This window comes from Anguilla rostrata, chromosome 19 (assembly GCF_018555375.3).
Source record: "Anguilla rostrata isolate EN2019 chromosome 19, ASM1855537v3, whole genome shotgun sequence".
Taxonomy (NCBI): Eukaryota; Metazoa; Chordata; class Actinopteri; order Anguilliformes; family Anguillidae; genus Anguilla; species Anguilla rostrata.
In genome coordinates, this window is record NC_057951.1 from 12,360,934 (window position 1) to 12,381,463 (window position 20,530).

At 43.3% G+C, this 20,530-nt stretch overlaps 2 protein-coding genes and 1 long non-coding RNA gene across 5 annotated transcripts; 2 read left to right on the top strand and 1 right to left on the bottom strand.

Annotated features, from left to right (window-relative positions):
- Positions 1 to 43: 43 nt before the first annotated feature.
- LOC135245577 (uncharacterized) lies at positions 44 to 4,792 on the top strand. Its single transcript, XR_010327304.1, has 4 exons — positions 44 to 1,174; positions 1,923 to 2,111; positions 2,524 to 2,801; positions 4,657 to 4,792. It is a non-coding gene; the product is annotated as an uncharacterized LOC135245577 (long non-coding RNA).
- On the bottom strand, positions 3,730 to 10,829 carry LOC135245574 (GLIPR1-like protein 1). Its single transcript, XM_064318695.1, has 6 exons — positions 10,400 to 10,829; positions 7,908 to 8,162; positions 7,375 to 7,487; positions 6,499 to 6,584; positions 6,095 to 6,121; positions 3,730 to 4,906 (listed from the first exon to the last, which is right to left on the bottom strand). Exons 1-6 carry the CDS (start codon positions 10,583 to 10,585, stop codon positions 4,740 to 4,742), a joined length of 834 nt encoding a protein of 277 aa, XP_064174765.1. The 5' UTR covers positions 10,586 to 10,829; the 3' UTR covers positions 3,730 to 4,739.
- An 882-nt stretch (positions 10,830 to 11,711) lies between these two features.
- Positions 11,712 to 19,638, top strand: caps2 (calcyphosine 2). 3 transcript variants are annotated; one of them, XM_064318684.1, is made up of 18 exons: positions 11,712 to 11,932; positions 12,072 to 12,112; positions 12,545 to 12,590; positions 12,746 to 12,850; positions 13,117 to 13,149; positions 13,335 to 13,502; positions 13,895 to 14,005; positions 14,157 to 14,224; positions 14,543 to 14,653; positions 14,938 to 15,012; positions 15,244 to 15,339; positions 15,428 to 15,521; positions 15,971 to 16,086; positions 16,812 to 16,888; positions 17,432 to 17,586; positions 17,748 to 17,867; positions 18,045 to 18,141; positions 18,614 to 19,638. In XM_064318684.1, the coding sequence occupies exons 1-18, from the start codon at positions 11,858 to 11,860 to the stop codon at positions 18,787 to 18,789; spliced, it is 1,764 nt and encodes a 587-aa protein (XP_064174754.1). In that variant the 5' UTR covers positions 11,712 to 11,857; the 3' UTR covers positions 18,790 to 19,638. The 3 variants fall into 3 exon arrangements, with proteins under 3 accessions (XP_064174754.1, XP_064174755.1, XP_064174756.1); XM_064318685.1 differs by lacking the exons at positions 11,712 to 11,932; positions 12,072 to 12,112 and adding an exon at positions 12,309 to 12,397; XM_064318686.1 differs by lacking the exons at positions 11,712 to 11,932; positions 12,072 to 12,112; positions 12,545 to 12,590; ... (1 more) ...; positions 13,117 to 13,149; positions 13,335 to 13,502 and having other exon boundaries at positions 13,951 to 14,085.
- The last annotated feature ends 892 nt before the right edge of the window (positions 19,639 to 20,530 follow it).

Below are 20,530 nucleotides of genomic sequence, written 5' to 3' on the forward strand. Positions count from 1 at the left end.
AATGTTTAGTGACAGGAGGTCCGCCCCGCTAATGTGAAACTCAAGCGCCGTCTGTTGTCAAGTCGTCTTAAGGATGCGGTTACGTACCTGTGATTTGTCATAAGATGCAGTTACGCTTCTGTGATTTTTGTCCTAAGTTGTGGTTGCGTTCACGTGATTTTGTCTGAAGACGAGGTTATGTCGCTGTGACGATAACGTGCTGATCCCAGGAGCGTGTGCCTTGGGGCAACTAAAACAGTAAGGAGATATCCTCTTGGTCGGTCAATAGCGGTGGTTAATCAAAAGAATCTACCTCATTGAGTCTATTCTTTAGAAACCCAAACGTAAGGATATAATGGCAGTTAAAGACCCACATTGTTTCCCTTCTGTCCACTGGTGTTTCTTAGACCTTTTTACTCTCAATGAGAGGATGTTGAGAAGGTCTGAATGTGGTCAGCTCCCTAGAAAAGCAGTATCGTATAACGGAATGCTCAGTTTTAGTGTGCAGTACAGAGCTAGTCCCATTTTTAAGCGATCTGTAGTTAAGTGCATGATGTCACAGCAGTCCAGGCCGTGGGCAGTTGGCAGTCATTGGCTGTATTGACGTACTCAAAGCTATTCTGTGTGGCTTGACGCTAGTGGCTCTGCTGTGTGGACGTTATATTATTGGTGCAATGTGTTGACAGTCATTTAATCCTTTTCGTACAACCTGAATGGGTTTCCACCGGTGTGAATAATACATCATTCACATTAAATATAAGTAATAAAAAATGTATCAATATGTTATTTAAAGAATTTGGTTCATTGGAATGCGTTTTTTACTGTAATTGTACTGTATATATGTGAGTATGTTTCTTTTGGTATTAATGAAAGGTTTATTTTAAAACAGGGCATTGAATGATGATGGGTGCACAGGATTCTCACAGAAAGTGAAAGAAAGAGGTGAGAGAGGAAAGGAAAAAAGAAAAGAGAGAATTTGTCTCAAGAAGGAAATGTAACGTGATGCCGACAATGTCGTCAATAAATGAACTGTTCTCCTCCTCCAAATCTGACATTGCCAGTCCCGGAGTTAGACCCGCATGTCCTCTGCTCTGCCGCACAAGCCAGTGACTCTTCCACATCGCGCTGACCCCGCTGCATGTCCGCCAGACGACGGCTGGTATCCCGCGGACGTCTTAAATGCCCCCTGCCCCTGGTGAGGCGATAGCGAACATGGTTGAGAACATATCGAGGAGGTTGAACATGGTTATCATTGTTTTAGCTGTCCTCTGCCCTGCCTAATCTTCTGAATTGTCTGGATTCGTTTATATTCATTTTGCCACACAAGGGGTAGGACAGTTCTAGAAATATATTTCAAGTGGATTTAAAATCATTTTAGTTGTTGTTTGTACAGTGTTATACATATTTTGTCCAATTTCATTTTATGTTTATAGTAACACCATGAATACCATGTGAATGAACTTAATCCCAGATCAGACTTGGATCTCCAAATCATTTACCATCTTTTCATGTGCACCTGGTTTGGATTATTAAAGAGCTGTGTTTTCTTGGTGAATGTCTTTGTAAAGCAGCTGACTACCATATGTTACTGTGAAATCAATCCTCGACCCTCACCCTACCTGCCGACCCAGTGCAACGCATATTCATTTAAGCCTGAAATATATTTTCCCCTTCATAACATGGACCTGCTGTGTAACGTACTATGCAGTACCATACCCAGAGAGAAAAGGCAAGTTCTTTACACTTGACAAAGTACAGTAACAGTCCGTGTCTCTGACGCTCAACATTCCGACTGGATCTGTTTTTTCGAAGCAGAGCGAACGCAGGTTGATCGGGTGTTTTTTGTGTTTAGTGCCGTTAAAGAGGGACCCTCCAGATAGTTAAGTGACAGTTAAGGAAGGTAGTGGCAGTGTAATATTTAGTTAACTTCTTGGATGTTTCAGGCTTCTCACCACTGGGGGGCAGCACTGTGCCACGTGGGCCAACCTTCAGCCTCGTCAGTAAGTGACTTCCTGTCACATACGGTTCCGGAGAGACCTCTGATGCAGTTCAGTCATGGGAAACTGTATGATGTCAGAGATGTGGAGAAGGATTGTGCTATAGTATCTCTCTTCAGCACTGGAGTCTTAACGGTAGGTAATCGCGTCCAGTTTGAAATACCTCTTACTAAGAGTCAGTACAGTGCCCCAGAAAGCACATAAATGTGTAATAAACTAAAAACATTAATAGCACAGACACCTATACATTTCTGTGACTTTGAAAGAACAAAGGGGAAAAACAGGCTTGCCGTTATCTTTTGTGCTGATAAAGAGGGTGGGCACCCCTGAGTCAGAGTGGTCCATTGTGTGGAAAGGCCCCGTCCTTGTTCAGGGCCGGCTGTTTGGGTCAGATATTCCACTGGCTTTGTCTGATCTATTTTGAGCCCCCGTCCCACCTCGGGAGGGGGGTGACAGATGCGGTGCAGTCTGGCGCAGACCTTGCCCAGACGGGCTGGCCTTGGCTGAGATCTGCCATCTTTAAACGGGGCATTTTTGTTGTTTTTAGCCAGCGCACCAGGATGCCAGGGTGTGGCTACGAGCAACTGCTGACATGAGCGCTAGCTAGCCGTCGCCGGGCTCCTTCCAGGGTCGTGCTCCGCCCCGGCCTTCTGCGTGGGAGACAGAGCACACAGGCGCATCCTGGGAAATACTGGAAGCTACGCGCAGCCATGCGCTCCCTGTACTTGGGCTGGAGTTCAGTTTGCTGTTGGAAACAGAGCTCCCTGCTGCTGTGGTTAAAGAAAGTCCTATCGCTGAACTGTGATAGGGACACTGTGCTGGAGGGTGAGTTACACTTCTGCTCTGACTGATGGTGGTTACTAATGATCCAAGATCACTAACTGTAGAGATGAATAATAATTGGATTTATGACTTTCACTTTGAAACCCACACGGACATGGGGAGAACATGCAAACACCACACAGAAAGGCCCTTCTTGCTGTGAGGTGACAATGCTGCCCACTGATAACGAACAGAACGTCAGCAGTGCCTGTCTGTAAGTGAGATGGCTGCTGTCCATGGTCCTAAATAGCAGGGTTAATTATGGCAGGATAGTACATACTCTGGATAGTACATACTCTGGATAGTACATACTCTGGATAGTACATACTCTGCCGTATTCACTCTCTGCTGCCAAATTTTACTTCTACATTTGTTGAAGTAAAATGATCAGCATTAATTAAACTCTCTTCATTAAAGTGAACTCCAAAAAGGAGGAAATGTACTCTCTCAGAACTTGAACAATTTATTAATAATAATAATAATAATAATAATAATAATAATAATAATAATAATAATAATAACTACTTTTGTAAAGTGCTGTTCTCAAAACTGAAAGCGGTTTTTACAGTGATGAGGGGGAAACAGCTCGGCAACCACCAGTGTGTAGCACCCACCTGAGATGCACGGCAGCCATTTTGTGCCAGAACACTCACCGCACATCAGCTGAGGTGAAGAGGGACAGAATGATTTTTTATCATTTTTTTCTTTCTATTCCAATGAAACTGGCTGTTATTCCGTGCAGATGGGAGGGTCTGAGACAGTCTGTCCTGACCTTGGGAAAGCACAGGAAGCAGTGAGGCTCTGGGTTTGTCCTGGTGTCACAGTGGCACGTTGGTTTAGAGATGTTAACCAGGTTCAGTTCCCGACTGAGCATTACTGCTATTGTAACACCACAGGCAAATAATATATTTAATAACCAGCACTCACTCAATTGAGCTGAATCAGCAGTTATTAATATTTAATGTACATATTTTAAATGACATTTTCTGCACTGCTGTCTAACTTGTGCTTGAATCCGAATTGCTATAGCAGGTTTCTGTGTAACAAATATGCACAATTATTTCCTGCACATAGTATAATATTGAAAGATACAGATTATTGAATTCAGGGTGACAGTAAACGCTCATATAAAATTTATAAAGTTACAGCATTGCATGAGGGGAGAGAAACACCAAGCTGAGTGTAAATGACAGTCTTTAATGTGCATAGATATGAAAGTTATCCAGGTAAGATTTGGAAAGCTTTGAATTCATAACGGTCCACGGGAGGATGTCACATGTCACTAATAATTAATTCTTGTCTGTGCTCCAGGTTGTTTTTTGGATTTTTTTAAAAACTGCTTACCATGATTTGCTCATAAAAAAGACTGCCCCAAAGCTGTTTTATGTTTATTAATATTTTAATATTAATAATTTCTGTCTTTACTACTTGTTCTTAATTATTCCTGCAGTTCATAGTAGGTCTGTTGTCTTATGTGTTTGAATGTTATAGATGCTTTATAAACAAAATCATTTTTGCCTTATCTTTGCTGTGTGTGACACCAGGTTGGGGAGAAAGATATCCAAGATTAATATTTATCCAAGAATAATAATTTTAATAAAGATTTTCCTCTCTGAAGGATAAGTAACGGCTAGGTTCTGAACTACAGGTTATGGGATTTGTGGGATATGTTTAGTTTATTCTGTTCTGACATCCTCCGAATCAGGGCTGGACAACATGGCGCACAGCCAAAGAAAATGCCAGCCACCGTAACTATGGTAACAAGACCAAACATGGGATGCGTGCTGTTGAATTCAGTGCCTTCCAAATCACACATTTTTGAGTACTTTGTTGAATATGTTACTTTTTTTTTTTTAAGGCAGAAAAACACAGTGGACCCCCCATCCCGCTCACTCCCCTGCTCCCCGTACAGAGCTCCGCCCCCAGACAGCAGAGCGGGGGTCACTCGTGCGCAAACAGGATTTGGCGGAGGACCTGGAGCCCGTACACCCCAGCACACATCAGCAGGAGGGACAGGGGCCTGGGCACCAGCCCCGCCAGGCAGGCAGCGCTGCAGGACGCGGAGGACGCAGCGCCAGGGTCCCAGTCTGGGCTCCAGCTGCTGTAACCTGCACACAGAACACAGCATGTACGCTAACATGTAACCTGCACACAGAACACAGCACGTACGCTAACATGTAACCTGCACACAGAACACAGCACGTCGCTAACATGTAACCTGCACGCAGAACACAGCACGTCGCTAACATGTAACCTGCACACAGAACACAGCACGTACGCTAACATGTAACCTGCCACAAACACAGCAGACGCTAACATGACTGCACACAGAACCTACGTATGCTAACATGTAACCTGCACACAGAACACAGCACGTACGCTAACATGTAGCCTGCACGCAGAACACAGCACGTACGCTAACATGTAACCTGCACACAGAACACAGCACATACGCTAACATGTAACCTGCACACAGAACACAGCACGTACGCTAACATGTAACCTGCACACAGAACACAGCACGTACGCTAACATGTAACCTGCACACAGAACACAGCACGTACGCTAACATGTAACCTGCACACAGAACACAGCACGTACGCTAACATGTAACCTGCACACAGAACACAGCACGTACGCTAACATCTAAACCTGCACACAGAACACAGTGCATACGCTAACATGTAACCTGCACACAGAACACAGCACGTACGCTAACATCTAAACCTGCACACACAACACAGCACGTACGCTAACATCTAAACCTGCACACACAACACAGCGCGTACGCTAACATCTAAACCTGCACACACAACACAGCGCGTACGCTAACATCTAAACCTGCACACACAACACAGCGCGTACGCTAACATGTAGCCTGCACACAGAACACAGCATGTATGCTAACATGTAGCCTGCACACAGCATCAGTATACCCTGAAACATATACCCCTGCCCTGAGACAGCAAAATGGCCCTTTTGGCTACAGCGATTTTACACAGTCCAGCTTGCCACAGGCACCCTTTTTCATTTTGCCCACCACCCCCGCAAAAAGGGTCTGTGCACAGCCCTGTTTCAATGTACCCAGGACTGAGAAGTCTGCCTCAGGAAGGGGTGTGTACTGGGTGTTGTTTCGTAGTGACTTTATCCAGAAAACTTTGATCCACTTTCTAGTTTCATTTAGTCACACGTGTTATGGTCAGCGGTTAGGGTAAAGTCAGCTGGGAGTTATTCTCTGAGAGTAGTCTGTGTTGCATCTTGTCTGCCTTCAATTAGAAGTTTTAAATCATACTTACTTTTCTCTTCATCTCTTTTTGAATCACCTGGAGAACCAAAGAAAGAAATATTGAGAAACATAATACTTGTAATAGTTTTCATGCATAAATCTATGCATGAAAACTATTATAATATTTAATATTTAATAATATTTAGAAGAACATATTAAACACTTGAATAGCAGGAATAACAAGATACAGGTAATTACTTTTTCACGTGGGCGATATGGGTCTTATATAATAATAATTTTGAAGATGTGTTTTCGGTTTACTTGGGTTCCCTTTGTCTGACAATACATTTTGCTTGAAGATCTGAAACCGTTCCGTGTGACAAATAAGGGAAATCAGGAAGAGGGTGTTTGGGGTTGGATAATGTAACCGTGGTTACGGTATCCAGGCGGACTGGCCAATAAGGGGACACTCACGGCACAGGTGTCGCTCGCATGTCCCTCCGTCACACGCGCTGCAGGACGCTCCTTCGCTGTAGGGAGGGAAACCCCTAAAATTCCCTCTGTTTGGGGAGAGCACACACACCCGACAGAACATCAAAAGCACGTCACCGGGCGTTCTTAATTCGGGGCTGCGCTGGGAAACGGGGTCACAAGCGTCGTGCCTGTTATTATTTTGCCCGATATTAACAGCGTAGTTGTTAATAACTTCTGAAAACTGAGGGGTTGGATCTTGGGGCCACTCACAGCCATAGCAGCCTTGGAACTCACGTTGACAATGATGATCCTTAGCTACTCCTTTTTTATATTTATTTATTTTTATTTGAGTGCTATCGGTTTTATTGCAGTATTAAAAAGCGTTGAAGAAAATTCCATTTTTATTCACTCTACGTAGAAGTAGAAGTAGAGTTTAAAATAAAAAGCTTTGCGTTTAATATCTAGAGTAAGCTCCGCTCCGGTGTATTTATCAGTGTTTTTAGCGTTTGGTATTGTTCGCTATGGTGGCGAATCACTTTGGACAGAAGAATCTGCCAAATGAGGAAATGTAAATGTATGTGTTTGACAGAAGAATCTGCCAAATGAGGAAATGTAAATGTATGTGTTTGACAGAAGAATCTGCCAAATGAGGAAATGTAAATGTATGTGTTTGACAGAAGAATCTGCCAAATGAGGAAATGTAAATGTATGTGTTTGACAGAAGAATCTGCCAAATGAGGAAATGTAAATGTATGTGGTTGACAGAAGAATCTGCCAAATGAGGAAATGTAAATGTATGCGTTTGACAGAAGAATCTGCCAAATGAAGTGAATGTGAATGTATTTGCTGGTTGTTGTGCTTTTAAGTATCTCTTACGCTTCTCCGTAGTTGCAGACAAAGATGGTGGATTTTTTTTTAGAATATTCCTCGACTCCGTTTGGGCAGAACTGAACCGCACAGCCAACCTTGTAGCTCTGGGCCCAAACCACCTGAAGAACGATAACACAAAGAAGCAGATGGAACATTTCTGCTGTCAAATTACTGTATTGTGTAGGAAAAGAGAAACACCAAACAAGTGGCACAGATTTTAAAGGGGCGTTCTCATCCCACACTTGAGGACAATGCCCCAGTAACAGCAATGGACACATTAAACTGAGGTCATATGGCCATAAAAACGTCCTTTTAAAAATATTAAAGGGTGTAAATCTCAGTATCCTGGACACAAATTTGCACAAAATCATTTCTGTACATCTAGCCACTCAATCAATCCCCCTACACCTGACTGGCAGCACAGTCCCTTACGTTCCTTACCCACTTGTCCGGTTGACCTACGTGGTTATGTAAGTGTAAAAATGAATAAAAATATGAGCGGTAGAAACAGGGTAAGTGTACAACCGCATATACGGTACCTGTTTGTAATGGCCGCACATCTTATTGGGCCTGCAGGCCAGCGTGCTGTAGGTGAAGTCGGTCACTTCCTCGTGCCACTTCTGTATGGCCTTTTCTGCTTGGAAGCCGGAGACGGACTCTCCCACCCAGAGGTTCTCCCCCACGGGGTGGAACTGGGGATGGAGCTTCCGCGGGGTCGTCAGGAGGGGGTTGTGGGAGAACCTGCAGCTCCGGGCCCAGGCGCGCGCGCTTTTCGCCAGCGCCCCGTCCCACGTCTGCGGGACCGGGGAAAAACACGACAACAGCATGAGGGTAACTGACACAGCGTAAGTACTGCAGAAAATGAGCGACAATCAGCCATTTTTGTGTAGCCTACACGAATAAGACTTTCATGTGTAAAGTTCTTACACGTGTAGAACCTGTAAACGGCTATACTCTCACTTACAAGATTGTCATCAGGAATGTCAACAGCACTGTAAATGTGCCGTATTGCAGTTTGATTGAAATGACCTTTTTTCTGGACTTCTGTAGCTTTGTATCAAGACCCTGTGCTCCACATTGTCCCCATTCTGGCGCAAACTGGGACATAGTTCCCAAGTCATGCATCAATGTAAAGATCGGGCTACTGCTCACTGATACACTGATACGACATTGAGAACTGCAGATGTAGCCGTTAGCTGTCTGCTGAAGCAGTAGTTTCTGAGTTATTTCGTATTTTTTGGAAACGATAGCAAACCATAGTTTGTCATTATTTTGTACAAAAATAAGCCATCAATCTGGTCTGTTTTATTGTACACCTCCCTGGTCTCACAGCCAAATAATTTATCACTAGTGACCCTGAGGAAGTCCCACCCAGTGAAACAACACTGAGCTCACAAAAGCCAGCTATGAATAGATCCACATTTAAAACAGGAGAGGGATTCCCTCTATATAATAAGAACATTAAACCTGTGACAAAGAAACTGCTTATAGCTAGCAGGTTTCTGTTTGCCCGTAAGTCTTTTTTGCGATTATACCTTAATCCTTTAACTTTATCGGTTAATTGAAATTTGGCACATTTTTGTTGGATATGGTGCCTACTGTAATAACGTATGAAATAAGCCCATTTTAAGATTATAATATTCCCATTATAAATTATAATTAATAATTATGAAAACTTAGACCCCCCTGGATAAGGCATTATGCTTAGGTAATAATAATTATTATTATTATTATTATTATTATTATTATTATTATTAACCAAGGATTTAAAAAAGAAATAAATACATTTCTGATTTTTTGCAACCAAACCTCAATTTTCAGTATTCATTGTATTTACCTCACAGTCAATAATGCATAAAAGTCATTATTTTTCCAAAAATGTGAGTACTCAGAATCTGATAACATGTCAGCCAGAAGTAAAATAAACAGTGTGGTCTCCCTGAGGGGGTACAATCATAAAAGAACAGATAGTGACGTTCTTGGAGTGTCCACCCATCCTGCTTGAATATGTTTCCTATCAGTTCATCACAATGTGCACACGAACATATATGTTTTATTCTCTTCTGTGTGCTCAAAATTACATCAGCAATGGCACAGCCTGTATTGTTTGTTTCTAAAAAAAGATTTTTTTTTTTTTAAGTTATCCTAGTCTGGGTAAATTTCTTTTAACATAAACACTTTTTTGTTACTGCCATTGTAAATATTTACACAGCACCGTCAGATGTTGCGTATGATGGCGATGTGTGGAATTTTTATAAAAAGACGTTGTCTGAGTCCTCCAGGTCAGGGCTAGTGGGTCATGGAGGCTGTTCTCCTTCTGTCTGGCAGGGTCGCCAAATGCGCGTCCTAGCGGGACGCGCGATGCCGCGATGGCTTTCCCGTTTAAGGAAACTTCACCATACTTGTGATGTGAGTTCACGAAATATTTTCTTCAAAAGGTTAAGTACTTTGCAAGGGTACATTAACTACCTGAGCCAATGCAACCAGGGAAATAGAGTTAAAGAGCCGCACAGTGGCTTCCTCCTGGGAGGAAGTATAGACTAAGTTTGTATAGACTAGAAGGTTGTAAGGGGTTCTGATAATGTAAAGCTCCCATCAAAGTCTTCCTTGTCTCACTGAATATGAAGGCTGGATCTTGCCTCTGGGACCCTGTTCAGCACGTCTTACATAAGGTAGTGTACATATTAACGAGCAGGAGCTCAGCCACTTCTCTGTTTGAGTTTTTTTAGTGCTTGTGGCTATAGCTTGCCGTTTCAACACTCACAAAACATTCCTCTAAAACAATCTATTGGGTTGCAGTCTTCGCAATCTGTTGTACCACATCCAAACCAATGGGCCAGTCAAATGTCAATGGGGCCAATCAATTGTAGCAAAACGAAACTTTTACCCATTCCACTTTCTACTTTTACAGGCTGATGTTAAAGTAAATTCACCCTGTCCTCACATCTCCATGGTAACTGTGTACAGTTACTGCAGCAGTACCTGGTGGGTGACGACGGGAGATGAAAGGAAACGCTCCTCCATACGTTACCATGTACCGCATGTCGCTCGCGGTGGGGGTCACGTTGGAGCGATGGCCGTTGTGCGCCAGGACGCACGCGTCGATGAAGGCCCGGTCGGTGATGTCGGGCAGCTGGCCCTCCGGGGCAGAACGCACGCCAGCGAGCGCGTCGATCAGAACCGCGAGGCGCAGCGTCCGAGACAGGAGCGGAGTCATGGTCAGAGCCACCGGGACGGCTCTCCTGTAAAGCCTGCAGGAGATCCTGTGAGTCCCTTCTCAAATACGCAGCTGCTCTCTGGAAATGCGCTTCACCTGCTTTACTTTTGTTAACAGGAAAGAAGATAAATGAGAAAGTATTTTCATTCCTTTTTTTTTCCTGTGCTCAGATGGTGCTGCCGTCTCCAATGTCAGAGAGACACTGACCGTAATTTCCCTCTCTCTGGTACTGCTGAAGTCCGCTGGCGATGTTGAGACCCACCCACTGAAGTGAAGGCAGGTTTCCTCTTTCCCCTCTCTCCTCATTTCAACTAGTCTGTGCAAATCAAGGCAAAAAATAATTCACGGAAAAAGTAGCATCTGACTTGAAACAGAGGTTCTGTAATTTTACTGGCTTATGGTATGAAAACACCTGTAGTTCTAATATGCTACCCAGTCAGTAGAACATTTTAAAAACTCACCTAAACACATGCATCCAAACTCATATAAGATTTGTGTTGTTACTTTGAATTACTTTGCCAGAAAAAAGATAATGTACAATATGGTTTTTTTTCTAAGACCACGCATAGGTTACACTTCATAAGCATGACCTATTTGCTCTCAATACTTCACTGTGTCATACCTCAATGTATTTATTGCTCGATAGCAATACCTATGAGAGTGCGCCACCCTCTGGCATAAAGTCGCAGTTACTTGAAACAGTCTTTTATTTTCGTCAAACTTCGGGTAAATCCGTTGTTAGTTTTGACCGAAGGCTTTTTTCTCTCTCGCAGAAATGAAACAGATGAACTGATCATTGTTCACTTCACACGGAGATTATAGCTAGTCACTGCTTTTATTATCAAATTGAATGTTCACTATGCGTTTACTTGTGTATGTTGCATATTGTTTTTTATTTATAATTTATTTTAATTTTTAATTCTTTATGTTTAATTTTGAAATAAAAGTCACAGAAGTAAACTGAAGTAAACGTCGCTGCAAATTTACTAAAACGCAGAATAAAAATGCAGTTTTGAAAACGTTCTCATTTAATGAAATGATAAATAAAAAGCTTTTTTATGTAGCATACGTTTTCAGGATGGAAAAGATACAGCTTTGTTGCGTACATTACGGTAATCATCTTGGATTGTTTGCGAAACCACAGTAACAAGCCTGATAGGCGGAGTCGTCGGAAAGCTGCCGTCCTTCTAGTGTTCAGACATAGAAGTTGTGAAGTAGCCTAATAAGAATATAAACTATTTAAAATATAGATAATTATATACTTAACGCAAAATGGATTTGGATTTTAAAATTACAGGAATACCGGCCACACCAAGAGCACAGCATGAATTTCGGCAGAAAGCAGAGGTAAGTTGTTCCGTGAAAAAAAGCAGCAGTGTGGGCAAATACATTATATTGCTACTAATTCAGAATATATTTGTCGAAGATGTGGTTTTTGGGTTTAGCCACGGAGAATTGCTCATTTAAATAATCTCTCTTCATCCAGCGTCATAACAATGAATCAAGAGTTGGCCAGCGTCCGGCAGAGTAAGTTTGGCCTTATAAAATTTCCCACGCTTGTCTTGGAACACTTGCATACATAAATTACATATGCACGCACTTTTTGTTGACAGCATAGATCAATGGATACAAACATTTCCAGAACGATAAAAAAAAAGATGGACAATAATGCTTACTATTATGCGGGACCATTCTATATGCGCATATACACAAAGCAACGCAACGTAATGGCGCAGGTTATTGATGTCCATGCACCTGTGCAGAGCACCTGTGCTCCCAAACCGGAGCTATGCCCTTGAATACGAACCGAAGGCAATTCATTTTAGTCAGTGCACTATATGTAGACAATATGTTATGTATTTTTTTAGTGAATTCAGATTACTATTACAACCTGGTACATAATTCAGTAGTCTCTGTATATAATTTGCGGTGAAGATTATTCTCATTTCCTTATTGCAGAGTGCCTCCGTTAAATCTTGGCAAACTTGGCGATTGGGAGGAAGAGGTGAGAATCTTTGATGGAAGGATATATTTACTACTGACTCTTACTGCTCTTGAAGTGCTTTTTTGAGTGATGCAAGTGTATATATGCAATGCGAGAACCTCCGTCACATTGCTGGCTTACTCTACGCGTCTTTTCCTTCTCGCAATCCTAATCAGGATGTCTGGTATGTTCCGGCGAGTGCGAGGCAGCCTCGAGTCGCTACCCCCGACTCCTCTTCCACTTTCAGCTGGGGCTGTGCGATTTCTGCACGCGCTCACCAGGTTTGACTTCTCATAATTATCTGAATAAACATAAAGCCGTTATGTGACGTGCGCAAATTTGGATTCTGCAGTTAATATATTTATATATTTTTTCCCCATCGACTTAAATAGAGAATTCAGCTGTGAGATGTTAGCCACGGTTTGCCACATATTATTCAATTAAGGCATGTTTAGTTCCATGCTGCAAAAAGCTTAAAGTTTCCTTGTGTGATTCGATTATGCACATTTATCTTTTCTCAATTTCATGTCTTCATTTTGTTTAACAGATCTCAAGGAAACCCTTCAAGAAAACACCAAAGGTGACATTTCTTTTGGAAATTTCCTTTCTTTTATGATAAATATGTAATTTATACACCTCTGCACACTAGAACATCTCAGATGTGTGACTCAAAGTTAAGTCCGCAAAGCTCAAAGTTCAACATTTTAATTGGGAGCAACAAAATGTTTCATCTTCACTTTTTCTGTGTGGGTGTGTGTAACTAAGCCCCCGCCATGGGAAGAGGAGAAGGTGATCCCGGAGGACCTGCCCCCTCCCTCAGAGAGGCACAGGAAGCAGTACCAGCAGTACCAGGCCGAGCTGAGGGAAGGCTTCAGACTGCAGAGCCAGAGAGCGCAGCAGCCCAGCCACCCGCCCAGCCACCCGCCACAGCAGGTTAACGCGCTCGATCTCACATTAATGATTTATTCACAGCTTGTAATGGCCCTTCCGTTGTTCTATTCTGATGGCACACGTGCACACACAACATTTCTAATATAGCTTTGTGGTGTTAATGGGCATTTACTGCTTAGTAACTAGTAGTTTTTTGCCGCATGTGAAAGTTTAACCCAGAGCCGTAGATAGAGTTGCGTCTGTGGTGAACCCGGAACTAAGAACGGTCACAGTTCTAAGTCAGTGTTCTAGAACTCCACTGCTTTCAGTTACCAGTAGTGATTGTGACATCAGCATTAGAATGTTCACTCAAGGACATTCTAATCACATGTTTGTGATCTTTAAGCAGCTTCCAGTCTGCTCTCTCACACGCTGGTGTTCTCGTACCCCCGTAGTTGTCAGCCCGGGAGGAAGATCTGACCCCCCAGGACGAGAGGGCCCTGCTGCAGCAGTCCTACACCAGCAAGCCCTACACCCCCCAGCACAGCCAGAGGAAGCTGGAGGCTGTGAGTGTGTTAGTGTGTCCCCACCTGTCTGTACCTGAGGCAGGGGGGCCTAGACCACCGCAGCCCGTCTGGGAAATCTGGTGAGATCGGTGATTCTACAAAATGGCAGATGAGCTGTAGGACAGGCTGGATTTTATTTTATTTTTTTCAGGAGGACCTTGCTATTCTTAGAAGGAAGCAAGCTGTGGTCGAGCAGGTTATGGTGGACCAGTTGTCCAGGTGAGGCTGATTTTGAAACAGAATTTGGATTTGGATAGTTGACTGTTAAAGCTGGAGGTGAGAACAAAATCGCAGACGAGGTATAAGAATGACAAGTAAAGCTTGCAAATTCCACTTCATAATAAATGTTGGGAAATGACATGGCTGTTTATATAACACGCTGGCTGAGTGGATCTGTTTGCTGATGCTGAATCTCAGTGACCACAGCACCCATCAGCATGCCTTCTAAAACTCGATGGTTCATACTGAGCAACCGTCTGATTGGCCGATGACTTGATCAGATCCGGCTTTAAAACGTGTGGGAAATGTACCCTGCAGGGCGGTCATTAGCGACCCGGATCAGAACCGGGCCCGGTCTGAGCAGACCTCACCCTCTGAGACCGGCTCCGTGCCCATGCGATACAGGAGAAGAACACTGCATGAGACACAGTGAGTATTCATTACTTCTAAATTTGACTGGGTGATATTTTGTTTGAAAATGCTGCTTAGGAGGATTTTCAGCTTTTAGTTTTAAAGATCTGGAGGCATTCCAGCCCCATGTTATGTTATGTCTCTTTTGTTTTGGACAGGATTATTTTATGTAGTTCATTAGGCGCTGTTACTTGTGTAGGGCAGTGTGGGGGACACTAGAACAGGACCTGTGTCATCCAAACCAGGGTTAAACTCGGCTCTGTGTTTCTCTGATTGAGCTATCAAGCTATTTTTACTTCCAGAGTGAAAACCAGGTCAGCTTTGACTGAGAACCTATTGTCCAACAAGCTGCGCTTTGACGCCAGAATTTTATCCAGGTAATGTTTCCTGGGAGTATTTATTTAGACAATATAGACATTCATAATGCTGGAAATAAAGCAAAACTTTAATCTTTTGAGTTTACGATTGTAGTTCTCACCAGTAGTACCGGTTGAATGCACATTTAAACATTTATGTAATGCACACATGTCATTTTATAAACAGAAACCCACAACCAAACAGTAATTTTCTGCACCGGTAAGGACCGCGTTGTTTTGTTTTGCCCCTAGGAACGGACGCGATGCAAGCAGAGAGCTCATCGGCTTTTTCTTTGCTTGCGATAAGACGCTGACCGTTTATGAGTACCGGCAGTTTGGCAGAAACAGGTACTGCGGTGTTCCTGTGTGTTGGATTGCAGGATGGCGCTCGGCTTTTGTCGCCGTCAAACATGAATTTTTGTTTCTTATTCATCAGGACAAACGCCCTTCCCTTCATTCCCAAGGGCTGCTACAAACACGAATGTGGAAGGAGGAGGGGAATGCAGTACAGCATTCATGATTTCTGTGTGGCAAGTATGCTCAGATATCTAAACACATCACAGTAAGTGTTTATCAGTAAGGAGGCTAGTCTTAGACTTAACTTTACGTCAGCTTTTGAGGAAATTTGCATTTTGCTTCACAACGTGAAGAAGCAGACATTTTTATAAAAGGCTGACCATACAGAATCCCCATGCATAGTGTTAATGATAAAATGCAAACTGATACACAGTAAGACATGGTGCATTAGACTCCTTTGGTCAAGCTGAGGGGTCTCAGACTGAGTATAATTTGTTGAGTTAAAGAGTTCCAGTGATGGAACTTTTCAGGTCAGATATACAGTATGGGCTTTAAATAATCCATCACGATTAATACCGGAACTCATCACAGAAGAATAACTACTAGATTTGGGGCTTTTGAAAGGGTAACAACATTGTTTTTTTCAAGGATATGCATGATAATTAGTCTTCTTGTGCAACAGGGGGCGAACTTGTCATTTTCCTCCCATGGAAAAAGCCTCCCTGAGACCATGAAGCAGAGGCCTTTGCTGTTGCTGCGGATCACGGATGTTGATGAGCTGGTGAAGGACATGCTGCTGTGAGCTTGAGCACATCCCTGTACCTCCTGCTTGTTGAATTGTACAATGCAGCCCTAATGGCCTGAAGTCGGGTTTCATAGCATTGAGTGTTGGAGGGGCTGCAAATGCTTCTATACACTAGTTTGTGTGAAACACAACAGATATATAAAAAGGGCAGATATAGGTAAATAGTAAACAGTTTCCCTGCGATAACTTTTTAGATTATTACCTTCCTGCTGTATGTAAATCATTAACTGTGGCAGGGCCAGGAACCACTGTGGGTCTTCAGATGGATTGAGGTGCATTCTGGGATAAATATGAGAAACAATAGCCAAGCCTCACTGACTTCCCAAATTGACTCACTACTCAAAGAAAACAGTGGATGTGCGTCTGCAATTTAAAGTGTGTGGGGGTTGGGGGCAGAAGATGTGAGCTTGTTTGGGAAGCCCTGTTCCCGATGCTGAGCTCTGCTGCTCTGGTCTGGGTGGGGGGCAGTAGATGTGAGCTTGTTTGGGAAGCCCTGATCCCGATGCTGGGCTCTGCCGCTCTGGTCTGGGTGGGGATGGGGGTGTGGGTGGTTGGGGCAGAAGATGTGAGCTTGTTTGGGAAGCCCTGATCCCAATGCTGGGCTCTGCTGCTCTGGTCTGGGTGGGGGGCAGTAGATGTGAGCTTGTTTGGGAAGCCCTGATCCCGATGCTGGGCTCTGCTGCTCTGGTCTGGAGCTCATTGCATGCTCTCTCCCCAGGGCCTCCACAGCAGATGGTGTACAGGGTCTGCTGAAAGAGGAACGTGAGGACAGGAACATCTTAATGGCCATTCAAGGTAATTTATTCTCCTGTGATGGTGGTAGTGTTGAGAGTGGCTGTAATGCACCATAGGAATCTTCTGAAATGCTTATCTGCTGCAGTCTTAAGTGGCAACTGATTGGTGCAATTTCACAGAAACCTTCCAGAAGCATATGCACCGCTGGTGTTGAAATTGGCACCTTTAGCCTGTAACTGGGGTTAGCGGGATTAAGCTGATGGCTACTGGTCTTATAAAGAGATATTACATTTGCTCTTAGTTTGCTATTACTATTATCTTGTTTCTCATGCATCTTTTTCTGTGTGTCTGTGTGTTTATGTCTATGCGTGTATGTGCGTTTGTTTGTGTGTGTGCGTGCATGTGTGTGCGTGTATGTGTGTGCGTGCATACGTGTTTGCCTACGTGCTTGTGCGTGGATCTGTACGTGCCTGCGTGCATGTGCTTGTGCGTGCGTGCTTGTGTGCGTGCGTCCTTGTGTGTGTGTGTGCGGACTTGTGTGTGTATGTGCATGCGTGTGTGCGCGCGTGCGTGTTTTCGGGGCGGGGGCTGCTCGCTCCTCAGGGGCGCTGCGGGACAGCGTGAGGAACAGGGCCGTGCGCACGCTGACGGGACTGGGGAAGCGGCTCAGGGCAGCGGATGCTTCCGGAGAGGGAGTCCTGGGAAAGGAGGAGATCCGCCGGGCCATGCAGGAGTTCCACCTCACACTGCCCGATAAGGTACCACGGCAACCTGCCACCACGGCAACCTGCCACCACGGCAACGTGCCACGTCCTGTTCTGTTCTGTATGCTGCAGTGTTGGACACGAGCATTACATTCTCACTTCACCTAGCTGGTTTAATAAATATAAATGTATATATAAGTACATGGATATCTTAGGACTTGGATGCCGTGTGGCGTATGCTGGATCAGAATGGCGATGGGCGAGTGGATTACGGCGAGTTCATGAGGGGAGTGATGGGGGAAATGAACGAGTTTCGCAAATCCTTTGTCAGAAAGGTACGTTTACCTGTCTACTGGTGTCCTTGTCTAGTGTTTTTTTGATTGTCGGAAGGATTATCACAGTTTTTTAATCATTTTCAAATAAACAAATTCATTGGTAAAAATGTTTTTTGCATATTCCTAAGAAGGAATGCAATTTGATATATTGGTTGATTGTGTGATTGGTGATTCTAGGCGTACATGAAGCTTGATCCAAACAAGTCTGGCAGTGTCCCCATGACCGACATCGAAAAATTCTACTGCGCCAAGGGTCACCCAAAGGTCGTATCAGGTGGGCCTGACCTTCTCACTCCTGCGTCGCGTTGGACAGTGCCAAGAGGTTTTAATAAAAAGCTTCCCACTTCTGTATTAAACCGACAGTTATGATCATCGATACAGGACTGCTCTGTTTTGTGTAACTGAACACTAACTGGTGCGGAAGAGTGTACGGCAGGCATTGATTCTCGATAAGCATTTCACTATGATTCACTCACGCCAGGGCCAATGCAGTTTATTCAAGTACGACTTCATTGTCTTGATTGTTACGAAGCCTGTCTTAATAACCTTAGCTCTTTTCTTTCGCCCTGACCATAGCCACAGGTCTAGACTCGTATCGAATTGTTTATTGAATGAAACCTGTTACACACTCAAGTGTTAGCTGCTTAAATTGGCTTTTTGCATGGTAGCATAGCAATGGCTGAGAAGCGATGTGCTGGTGTCTCCAGGTTAACTCTGACCTGTGACCTCTGACCTGTGAACCCCAGGCGAGTCCACAGAGGAGGAGCTGAAGGCGGGGTACATCCAGTCGCTGCGGGAAGCCTGCCTGGACCCCAGGGAGGTCTCGTACTGTGAGTTTGAGGACTACTACGAGGGTCTGAGTGTTGGCGTACCCGGCGATCAGGACTTCGCCAACGTCCTGAAGAACTCCTGGGGAATATGAGCATGCCTGAGAGAACTCATTAATGCGAAACTGAACTTTTCTTAGCTGAGCGACACCCTAAGTTTCAAATGGCTTGTCTGTTCATAAAGTAGCGTATTGCTTGTGTCACATTTTTAAATTCCGTTCACCTTGGGCCTGTATCAGGAAGCAGGATTACTGAGTTAGCTGGGACAATCATTAGCTGGACAATTGCGCTGAGTAAAACCCGGAACAGCTCTTTACTTAAGGCCATTCTCCAGCTTTGGTGGGGGGTTGCGGGTTTTACTCGGCGCAGTTATCCTGCTAACTCGGTAATCTTGCTTTGTGAAGCAGGCACCTGCTTTGCATTATATGTACAGATAAGGGTGTATATGGGCAATGACTGAAAACAGAGGATTAAACTACTTCAGTAATTATTTTGTTGGTAATGATGATGAAGAAAAATGTTATTTATGAATTTTTGTGTATAGAAAAAAAGCCCAAATTAGTATTTAAAGGCCAGCAGGTGGCGCCAAATTTAAAATGAGTAAATAAAAACATCTACATGGCAGCGTTGTAAATAAATAACTATGTAAATAAACTTAGTGGTCATTAAAATAATAATATTTGATATTTATTTTCAGTTCATAGGGTGAAGTGCATTCACACATAATATATGCAAGGACAGAAATATCAACAGGAAGTGTAACGTTTATTCTGTTATTCATAAATCTCGGCTGTTAATTTTCTGTTGTTGCCTTTTATTGTAACTATTGCAGGCTTGTGTTGCAAACGGTCCCGGTATGAATTTTAATATTTAAGTGTTTTGTGTTTAATATGCTTTTATTAAGCATTTGCCATGCATTTTAATAAAAGTTGCCGTTCAGAGTATCAAGTTCAAGTTATCATCCTTCTCTCTGGCCATCACTAGTTATGAAATAGCATTCTAAATGAAAGGTATGCAAAATCTAACTCTCTGTATAGTATCAGAAGAAATTTTTTGGTATAATAGTTTCATAAGGTGTAATAGTTTCTACAGCGAATTGATTAAAACATGTTCCACCTTGTTTGTGCAGCCATAGGCACGTTGCCTGTGTGAACACTGTTGAGAGATACGTTTTTTATGGTCAAAAATATGAGTGCATATGGCTTCATATTCTGTGAAACTTTTCACCAGATGGAGGCTGCGGGTTTCTCATAATGGTTCCTGAGGACGTAAAACATTGAAGGCGAGTTGTATTTCTGAAGCAATGTACAGCAAGTCATTAATTGGCTAAAGAGACGACACACCTGGATTCCAAGGTCTCCATTGTATGCTGCTTGAAAGTGTAAAAATAACACTGCCGCCCTCTAAGATGTCTCCCTGCTTTGGGTTGTCTGGAAATTTAAGTTACTGTCTGTAAGATCTTTTTCCTGAAATCAGGTTGCTTGAGTCTCCGTCACCACCTGCAAGATGTTGATGCCTCATTCTGCGAGACTTCTGTGGGGGTTTCTTCAATGCCACAGAGAAAAGAAAGAATATAAATTATGGGGATTGTCATTTCAGTAGGCCATGCAGGAAGTTGCGGAAAAAAAGTGTTTTTCTGAAGGCATAGTTACTTTTTGTAATTATCTTAGTACTTTCACATTTATACCGTTTTTAGAACAGTTATTTTGGGAGTTTGAGACTAACCCACACTCTCCTGTTATCATACCCCAGGACAAGTACCCATCTAATCTGTTACTTGAGAAAAGACTACTACTGGTGTACAACAATGAATATATGTGTAATTCTTTAAACACA